At 40.9% G+C, this 10,531-nt stretch overlaps 1 protein-coding gene across 1 annotated transcript; it reads left to right on the top strand.

Annotated features, from left to right (window-relative positions):
• Positions 1 to 4,229: 4,229 nt before the first annotated feature.
• Positions 4,230 to 8,517, top strand: LOC308130469 (kazrin-A-like; the record flags this gene model as incomplete). Its single annotated transcript, XM_080496872.1, has 7 exons — positions 4,230 to 4,454; positions 4,559 to 4,623; positions 5,430 to 5,661; positions 5,754 to 5,855; positions 6,365 to 6,531; positions 6,683 to 6,824; positions 7,629 to 8,517. The coding sequence occupies 7 exons, from the start codon at positions 4,230 to 4,232 to the stop codon at positions 7,785 to 7,787; spliced, it is 1,092 nt and encodes a 363-aa protein (XP_080352998.1). The 3' UTR covers positions 7,788 to 8,517.
• Positions 8,518 to 10,531: the final 2,014 nt, after the last annotated feature.

The raw sequence follows: 10,531 nt of genomic DNA, 5'->3' as shown, positions 1-10,531 counted from the left end.
GTGAAGGGATGTCCATGTACGCAGTGGAAGATTATTATTTAACCTTATCTGAGCCTTAATTCTGGCTCGCATATCGGAGAGGAAAATCACTAGGGTAATTCATAATGTATTAAAGTGTATGTATAGGAACAACAGTTCAACCAGATGATTTCATTAAACAGTCAATGGAGAGTGAGGAAATTTGCTTTATTTTTTCATGTAAACCATCCCCTTGCTGACGGGGAAGCAACATATCAAGTGGCAAACATTGTGCTCTTTTGTGTTTTGAGCAACGGTCTCTGGTATTTTATTTTCCACAAAAACTTTACTTTTTTGTAAATGAGATAACATTACAGAAATGAAATTATTATTAATATTATTAAAAGAGTTTTATTTAAAGTCGGAAGTGTAGGCCTCAGAAGCGGAGGACTTCTGTTCAGAAGTCGGGGGATGTTTAGAGATGGATAGCAAACTTTCAAGGCATGGCAACAAAGTTACGCTCAACAGAACTAAATGAGACGAATAAGATTATTTAAAATAAAATAAATGACGCTGAATTTAAATGTGGCTGTCCTCTCTTTCCCTGTGTCAATGTGGTGTGTTTGTGAGTGTTCATTTGTTGTGTAATGCCTCTAATCCTGATTGGGCCCTTTATGCCGGGGGTGGAGGGGCTTCCATTTTTAACATATGCGGGAGCTTCCCTGCAGCCCTGCAAGTCCATCGGTGAGAGGACTGCGTCTCCCAAATGGCCTCCTTTCCCTCTATCCCACTTTTACTCAAATCAAAAGCAATTTCACCCATGGAATTACATTGGAATCAGTAATTGGAATAATAAAGCAGGGCAGATGGGAGATGAAGCCATGTCAGATTGTTGGAACGGAGCTCATAAGTGTCAGCACATTTGTCAATAATGTTCTGCTTTGATTTGAACCCCTGACCTCTAACACTGACCCCTCTTGTGTGACCTCCATCGGACTCTCAACACAGTGAAGCCGACCCAAGGAGCAATCAATCAGGCTCAGTGGGACCGAGGTACGCCCGTTCCAGTCGCCTAAAGAACCAAGTTGTGTTGGGTTGCAAACTGTGTTTGCAGATGCCTCCTAACTCTCAAACAAACATCAGAAAACTCACCCTGGAGTTTAGCACTTCTTCAAGTTAAACTTTATCAACAAAAACCATCTGAAAAAAAAATCACAGCTCCCATGTCCTTCTGAGGGCAACAGCAACTGTAGGATTTTTACCTCATGTGCTCAAAAAGAACTCTTAAGCTATTTGCGATATTTGATTTTGTGAACTGATACAGTTGCATCTCAAAAAGATTCCAAAAAATCATTTTGGGGAAACTTTGAGATGCACACATACGTCCCAATTGATGATGACCACTTGAGATTTGTAAGTAAAGTACACTTAATATATAAAACTCATTTCTGATCTTATTCATATTTATGAGTTTTCTATATTAAAACACACACACACACACACACACACACACACACACACACACACACACACACACACACACACACACACACACACACACACACAGGATGAACATGCAAAACTCCATATAGAAAAATCCCTAAAAGCCAGAATGAACTGGGCATATTCTCGCTGTGAGGTGAGCGTACAGAACACTACACCAGCATGTTTAACTGATATTTAGAAAGTTATTTTTTTGTCCTGGATGTATTAACTACAATCATCACTTCAGGTAAGTTCCATTAAGATATGGATTGAATTTAAAATGTGAATGATGGATACAGAAATGAGTACGAGGTTTTACCAAGACAGAAATCCAAATACTGGGGTATCATGTAGAGGACTTCATCGCCAAACTCTGCCTTTGTAGGATGTTGTTCTGACCCACTCTATTTCTTCGTTTTGGACCGTCTCCTGAGTGAAAATCTGATCTTCTATCTGGACAGGAGTGCATTGTTTGGGCCAAAAGAGCAGATTTATTCAGCTTGGTATGAATTGCTCTCTGCAGGGCACTTAGAAGTGCACCTCAGTTTATATGTTGCTCTTCGGCGGGCACATAAAAGCGTCCAGCTTGAGATGAGTTACTGAAGCAAGTTTAATAAAAACACTGTTATTTGGACCATACCCTCTCTTAAGTAAACACAATGGTAATGTAAAGCTGGCAAGATGGAGTGTTTCTATATGCCGAGAGAATATTGGGGGGGGGGGGGGGGGGGGGGGGGGGGGGGGTTATGTATTACTCATTTAATGTTGTTTTTTTCTGTTGTTCTGCCTTGAAGTCAAAGCTCCAGGCTGAATTGGAAAGTGAAAAATTTAGAAAGCAATATTCAATCGCACGTCATTTTGATATCTCTGTGGCAATGCCACTGAGATATCAAAATGATGTGGAGAGTGGAGTGGGCTGAGGAGAAGGACAAAGGTCCCACGCTGTCCATTATGACTGAGCTTAGAGGTGGATGCTTTTATCTCGGGCTCATTAGCTTCCCATGAGTCCTCAGTCTTACCATTAATGGCCAAAAAGCTCATGCTCATTCACAAAGAAAGCCAAAGAGTGCAGCTACACTTTAAGGGCCGCTGGGCTTGTGGAGGTTTTCAGAAAGTCTTATTTGTGACAGGTGAGTTGGAGCTATGCCATTTTGATTGTCTGATTAAAGAAAAGAAAAACAAGTGTTGACGCTTCTCACTGCAGTATGACAAACAGCAACGCATGATGAAATATAAGTGGGACGAAGTTGCCCCCTTGTGTTAGGATAGTATATTGCCGAAGTATTGGATCATTTTCCTGGCCAGAGTTTTCTGTGCCTAATTACTTTTCAGACAAGACATAGTAAAAAAAAAAAAAAAAAAAAGTAAACAGGAAATGTTTGAATCAACTCTGTGAACTAACAGGTAGAGTGGAGGGTATCATTAAGGGAGTGCTGGAGAGCACATTACCAGTTAAAGGCAGATTTATCCCCGCAGTAAAATTACACTAATTCAACATGATCATTTTGTATCACGAAATCCACATGCATTTACTAATTGCATGTGTATCTTTCTCTTCTTCAGCGAGCTCTTGCTGGAGGCTAATTTAGACAGATGAGCCATGTTAATTCTCCTGTTCAAACAGCTGCTGGTTTAATGGACTTCTTAAGCGAAGAGCCTGTGTATTAAAGCTGCAACTTTGTTTACAGCATTACTGACAAACACTTTCCTCTTGTCATGCTGCCAAACGCTTAGGATGCTGGTTAAAGCTTGCTTGGTGTTTTTTTTTTTTTGTTTGTTTTGTTTTGGGTTTTTTTTTGTTTGTTTTGGGGTTTTTTCAGGAAACACAGCTTCTGCCTCCAGGAGCTGAATTTGAATGATCAAATGGGGAAAATTCAATATTTGTAGAAACTGAACATAATACTTTTTAAATACTATGAACTCATTTGCATTGAAATTGCAGTTGAAATCAATTTCTTCAAAATTCAGCCTGACATCAGGGTCACAATGAAATGCAGAATATGAGTCAGTCTATTACTGTGGTATTTGTAGCATTAGCTTCAAGAAGACACATGAGCTCAACTCATTGCAATTAGAAGCTTTTAGATAAACAGCAACATGTGTTTTAAAGAAACTCTAGTCTTCGTGACTACAAATGACAAATTTGCACCTGGTCTGTTCATTTTAATCAGTACAATGACTCAACCTTTTGCTTAGCTGTTACTTATAATTCATATAATCTATCATAGAAGTATGCATATGAAAATGGGGGGGGGGGGGGCATGTTTTTATCTCAACAATGTAAGATAAAGCTTTTTAGTAGCTAGAATGTGAAAACAAAAGATCTCAAATTACTTTCTCATAGTTAGATAAGGGTTACCATCACACATTAGTCTTTTGTACGAAGTGTCGGTATAGTATCACAAACTTGCGTTTTTATTCGATATCGGAATAGAAAGACAATTAGTGTTGATTGAATTTCTCTTCCTTGGTGACCAGAATGTCAGGCCTCAAAAGCTTTAATATGAATTGTATGAGCTGAAACTTGGAATTGAATCTATTTTTAAAATAAAGATGCATCGTCATTCCTTTAATTTCAATCCATGGTATTGTGTTCACTGTCAAACAAGTAATTCAAATTTAGCTTCCGGTGACACAAGATCGATACCTTATTGTCCCTTATTTATATGTTTCTAAGTGCAAAATATCAACATAAAGATTTATTTTTGTTTTTGTTTTATTTGGGGTTTTTTTCTGCATTGCCCACTGCAACCTCTGCTCTCCCTCACAATCCCACTGTATCCCCCATGTGTCTGCCCTCATCCCCTCACCCACACAGACTCGGATGTCCTCTCCAGCCCCACACGCCACAGCCTCAGCCTGTCAGACGGGACAGAGGACCAGCTGGACCGCCTCCAGCAGGTGGAGCTGGCCAGGACCACTCCATGTCCCTGTGGAGGGCCGGCACTGTGCAGGCCTGGCTGGAGGTTGTCATGGCGATGCATATGTACATCCGCACCTGCTCAGAAAATGTAAGAGTGGCAAGGTTGGTGAAGCCATTCGTTTATTGGACACTTTGATGAGGTGGTTATAATTGCAGTGAGCTGTGACTGATGCAACTGTGATATTTTCGCAGGTCTTACTGGGCCTGACAGATGAAGACCTGGAGGTTGGGCTTGGGGATCAGCAGCTTGATGCATCGTAGAAAACTGCGCCTCGCCATTGAAGATTACAGAGATGCGGAGAACGCAGAGGGTGAGGAAGATACGGACGAGTCCTGCTAAAATTGTGTGTTGCTTAACGGTGTGAGAGAGCCATCTGTTGGTGATTCATAGGTGACATTTAGCATTTAGTGATGCTTTCTGTCACTGAGCATGAAAATATAAAGATTTTCCCTCAGATGTCTTACTTTGGAATAGATGGGCAAAATGCTAAATCTTTCTATATGTGATTGTGTTCATGGGTAATAATGTGAAATGCAGAGTTAAAAAATGAGCTTGCTCAACCTTACACACTAAAACTATCTGACTTCTTTCAGTATTGAAGGTTGCAATAGGTCCTGACTTTCGATTTCCTAACCTCAAAGCATTCAAAATGACATCTGAGAAATTGAACAGCGATTTGCTCTCCCAGAGCCCCGTGTTCTTGTTACTTCACATTTTCCACAGACCTTAAAGCAAAGAGTTTTCACTGACACTGCTTCATATCAAAGAAGTGGAGTCTCTTTGAAATCGGTCCGCAGTCAGTTCTGTAGTAACATGGAAACTTTTTGGGGGGACTTGCATATATATTAAAGGTTATTTCTGTGGGGGTAGAAGCATGAGTTTTCATTTTAAAACACCAACACTGCACAATTCATCTGGTTTTGTGGGATAAAATAATTTCAGAGACATCCAACATGGAGCCGAAATAAGTGTTCGATAAACTAGATTTTAATTTGGTTATATTTTTAATTCGACCCCGGGTTGGTAATGCCCTCAACAGGTCCTCCTACTGTGTGTCTGCAGGCTCTCCAAGGCTGCAGATATGGATCACCACTGGGTGGCCAAGGCCTGGCTCAGCGACGTGGGTCTGCCTCAGTACTCTCAAGCCTTTCACACTCACTTGATAGACGGCCGCATGCTGAACTCCCTCACACGCCGGGACCTTGAGCGTCACCTCAACATCACAAAGAAGTTCCACCAGGTCAGCCTGCTGCTGGCCATCGAACTGCTGCACTCGCTCAACTTCGACAAGGAGGTAAGAGAAAAATACGCACATACTCGTCACACCAACAGGCCCAGGCAGAACCTGAGGAGAGTTCACAATGCATTTGTTGAAATGGTGTCCAGGCGCTGCAGGTTCGACGGATACAGTGCGAGCACCAGAACGCAGATCCAATGGTGTGGACTTCCCATCGGGTCATGAAGTGGATCAGAGATATTGACCTGAAGGTGGGACAGAGAGAAGCTGTGTAAATCATGGACATATGTCAGTCTGTTAAAAACAACTAATCATCTTTTTTAAAACTTCAAACAAAAATTGGAACTGACACAAATTCAGTAAAAATGATTTGTATATTTTAAAATGAAGCTATTTTGATTAAACATGGATAATAGAAGAAAATAAATGTTCCTCAACTGTACCTACTGCCATGGTGTCATGGCTTAAGAACCCTTTATTTCCTGTGTGAATTGCTACCACGTTATGATAATGTGGTCAGATTATCACCATGAGGTGCATGTGTGCGATGATAAGCAGTCTGCACTTCATATGCTCTTCATATCCACTGGAAGACTTCTCGCTGACATCAGCAAAGTGATGGAAAGACTGATGTACTGTGACATAACTTTTGTAAGGGACTCTTCACACGAGCGTGCCTTTTCCTGAGCCACAGATAGCCACAGTATCATTCTAAGAGTTTCAGATCAGTGTTGAATCTTCATTTGCTCTATTGGCCCAGGAATTTGCTGAAGGTCTACTAAACAGCGGGGTACATGGAGCTGTCATGGTGTTGGACCCCACTTTTAACACTGACAGCATGGCGACAGCACTGGGGATTCCCAACAACAAGCACATGGTTCGCCGACACCTTGTTGAGGAGATGAAGTCACTGATTGGCCCAGCCAGGTGGGGGGGAAACATATGACTTTCTTTATTCCTAAACCAGTCAGTGCAACATGCTGTGTTTGTTTGTACACATCACACAACATGTTTTCTGGTGTCTTTTAAGTGTTATTTGTGTTCACTCGCATGCAAATCTTTCCCATGCTTTTTGCAGAGCCGACGCCAAACAAGACTATGAGCGTTTAGGCCTGGGAACGCCACCAACCCTCCTTCGCCAGAACTCCCTGGGCAGACCGCCCAGCTCTGCCAGCCGACACACTGATGATGAAGGCTCACTGAGGAGGCGCGCGGTGAAGGTGCATAAATAGATGGAGGAACTAATGATTTCCTCAATTTTAGTGTTTTCATTGTATTCACTTTATGTTACAATATAGATCTCATGCCACACCTATGCAGCCCTTTGCAGTAAATGCCTTGACACTCTGAATCACTTGTGTTGTCATAAAAAGTAGAAATGTAACCAGGATGATGAATAGCAAAAAGAATTTAAAGGTATTATATGTAATATTCATGTTGTATTCATCTTGCGATAAACTGTCTTCACCATTTGGTAGCTGAGATTGGCCCTACAGCCCTACAAAACTGTACTGTCGACAATTCCAATGTAATCTAAAGTAAAATAGCCAAAAGAGATCAAGCAACAGTCATGATATCACATCAAAGACGGTTCTACGACATCTTGCTGCTGCCACCATGTTAAACAATTACCCAATCTGCTCAGGCTTGCATTACCAGATTGTACCACAAGATGGTGTGATGAGTTACTCAAAGAGGCAGAATGGCTGAAGCCTCTGATAAGCGACCAATGGTGTATTCTCAATGATAAGCAGGTACATTCCATTTCCCACCAAAATACATAGTTCTTAGGTTTTTGGTGTGTCTTCACGATGAACCTAATGTCAAAGTTTTGGACTGAAGATGCCCGTTACACAAAGCTCCACTCTCAAATATGGACTACTCCACTACAACTTCCAACTGCCATGCACAAAAGCTACCCCTAAATACAGGTTGAGGAGGAGGTTAACTCTGAGCATACACATTTCCAACAGTCGCACCACAGACGTGTTAAATGTATTTTTGTCTGTGTCTTTCTGTTGTAGCCTCCTGCAGGATTCAGCCCCAAAGCTCGCAATGGACGTGACCTGAGTTGCCACAGCAGCTGCGGCTCCCTCCCACGGGACGTTCGAGACCACACTCCGCCCAGAGCCGAGGGAAGCCCGATCCGAGGCTACACCAGCATCGAGGTCACAAATGTGTGACACCATCACAGTGTGATAAACGCCAGTCATTAGCCTCAGCTAAACAAAAGCTACAATGTGAACATTAATCATCCATCTGAACCAACAGACTTTTATTATTATTACTGTTTTGTTAAAAATTAGCCTTTATAATGACAGATTGCACTTTGTGAGAGAAAAAAAAGAAGAAGAAGAGAGATGATGCTTAAAATTTCCTGCTTTAATGAAGTAAAAAGGACAAGTTATATTTTGGTGTTTTTGTGAAAAGTCATCTCCCTTCAACAACGTGAATGAAAAGGACTCAAGCAAATTGAATATTTTTCTATTTCTCTTTGAGTGTGAGCCAGGATGTGACTGGTCCATTTGTTTTTGTTGATAGCTGCAAATGACAGTTTCTTAGAGGGAGACGAGATTTTAAACCGACTGTTTGTATTATACAGGGTACTCGATGACATTTCGTATCTGTGTAAATTGCCTCAGTCTCATTTGATTCTGCTGTTTGTGATGCCTTGTCAATGTGGCTTGAGACAAAAAATACTAAACAGAAAAAAAAAGCCACTAAGTTGTTTATGTTTGATAGTCTTTTTTCATCTTGCACATTTACGCTGTTGTGTTCAAACAAAATTGCACCTCTTCTAATCTTTTATACTGTGCAGTAAACAAAAAAAAGAGTACCATGCTAACTGAAGATGACTGCATGGCTGTAATGACTGTACAAGCCAAGTGGGCTCAATGAATTGAATTTTGCAATTCTGCGGCACTGAAAGACTGTCCCTTGTGAAATAAAAGATAGAATCTTACAGATAAGAAATAGTTTTACTGTTTTTTTGGGAAGTTCAAGAAACAATATGTGACAGACAGAACCAACATATGGATCTTGATATTTGGGTTAACAGGATGCTAAATTAGACAGAAAAGGCCAAATTCTGACAAACTGATACACGAGTGATGGGAAAATCACTGCGCTAATATGGTGCAAATTTCTTATAGGTCTGAGTGCAACAAAAAAAGGAACTCTGATAATATGCGGAAGTAGTTCAGTGTGTCACAGTTAATCACAATGAAGCTTCCGATGCTCAACACAGCGTGTGGAACGTCTGATTATCTTGTGAGAGGTGGTTGATCATTAGAATCCATTTTTAGAGAATAATCAGCCAATCGAGCAGCTGAAGGGTTTGAGGATGTGCAGTGGCCAGGTTCTGCAGAAAATCAGCTCCATCAAATCCCTCAAGCAGTAAGAAACAGAAGCCATGATGCAACAAATAAACGAGAAGCTTCAAAATGTGCACACTCGGGATTTTTATCAGGAACTGATAAAAAAAAAAAAAAAACAACTATTCAGTCATTGCAGCTTCAAGAAACTGTATCCAACAGCCTTTTTTGACTTAAAAATTAGGTAGGTTATACTTGGTAACTTAAAGCAGAATAAACGGTTAAAATGGAAGCTTGTGCAGAGTGGATTCATCTTCTGTTTATTTGTAACAAGGCTTTTCAGCAATATGATGTGCATTTGTGGATGAGCAGCAGCCCAGCATGTGGATTGAACCACTGAACAATGTGTTAAATCAATGCTAAACGACTTACTCTGCTGTTGAAACCAATAACAATATATTTTAGATAGATCATAACAAATATACACACACACAGGTAATTTATCATTGCACCCATATTCCTACGGATATAGTGCCGAACGTTTACACAAACATTAATCATGTTTGATAAGGAGAATAAAGAAGCAAAGCATATTTAATCCTAGCCTTTCTTCTATCTCCCAACTTACTTTTTTTTAATATCTTCTTAAATCCCTCACAGGCTGACTGCTTCATTCTGTACAGTATTCATTCAACAGTATTTGTTAGAAGTAGGAAAAAGGCACAAGGAGAAGATATATGATCCAACAAATGAGCAACTGTACAGCACTGCTCAAACTGCTGCAGATGTTAAAGCTGGTTCATAATAATAGATGGTGTTTCTCCGTGGTGCATATGGGGTTGTAAATCTACACAAAATCCAGCAAGTGGTCATAATGTTGCAACTGATTCAGTTACCAAACAGGAGCCTCAGTAGTATGTGGTAGGAACATAAATAGATAATCCAGTGTATTCCTCATTGTGATGGTCAGCCTGATCACACACCTCTGTGATGGTCCAGATAGCAACGACAGCATAGATAACATGGCATGCCGATTCTTGGACAGACTTCAAGTGAACACTGTAGCTTTCCCCGTGCTCCAAATCACTGACACGGTGTCTTCCAAATGTGCCACCAATGAAAATACACTTGTCACTAGTCTTTCCAACAGTATTGGATCCTGACGCATTGTTACCACAAATAAAATGATCAACTGCACAGACTTGTCCTTACTTTCTAATGCTGTTAATACTGCTGGAGTGTTCTTTGAGGAAAGTTAAAGTGTCTACAAGAAACATTCTAGCTTATTGACATAATTTGCATGAACGAGTTTGCGCTGTTCATGTTCCCCTCTGTAATGCAAATAAGTCGGCATCAGTGAGTGTGCGTATCTGAATGAATGGCTGACAGCACTTAGGTGAGTCACTGTGGTTATCAGCTTTTCCCCGCTCTCTCTTAAGGACATGTTAACTCACGTCTTGTTTCAAACAGCTACGCAACACCAACGTGGTGCAACTCCTTCCGCTTATTCATAATGACTCGGTTCTTGTCAAGGCCAAGTATGACAAAGCAAAGAAGGAGACGCTTCACCCTCGAGCTTCCTGCTCAACCTCTCCTTCTGGCAGTCCACTCAT

This window comes from Blennius ocellaris (genome assembly GCF_963422515.1).
Source record: "Blennius ocellaris genome assembly, chromosome: 5".
NCBI classification, from domain to species: domain Eukaryota; kingdom Metazoa; phylum Chordata; class Actinopteri; order Blenniiformes; family Blenniidae; genus Blennius; species Blennius ocellaris.
This window is presented reverse-complemented; position numbering and strand designations above follow the sequence as displayed.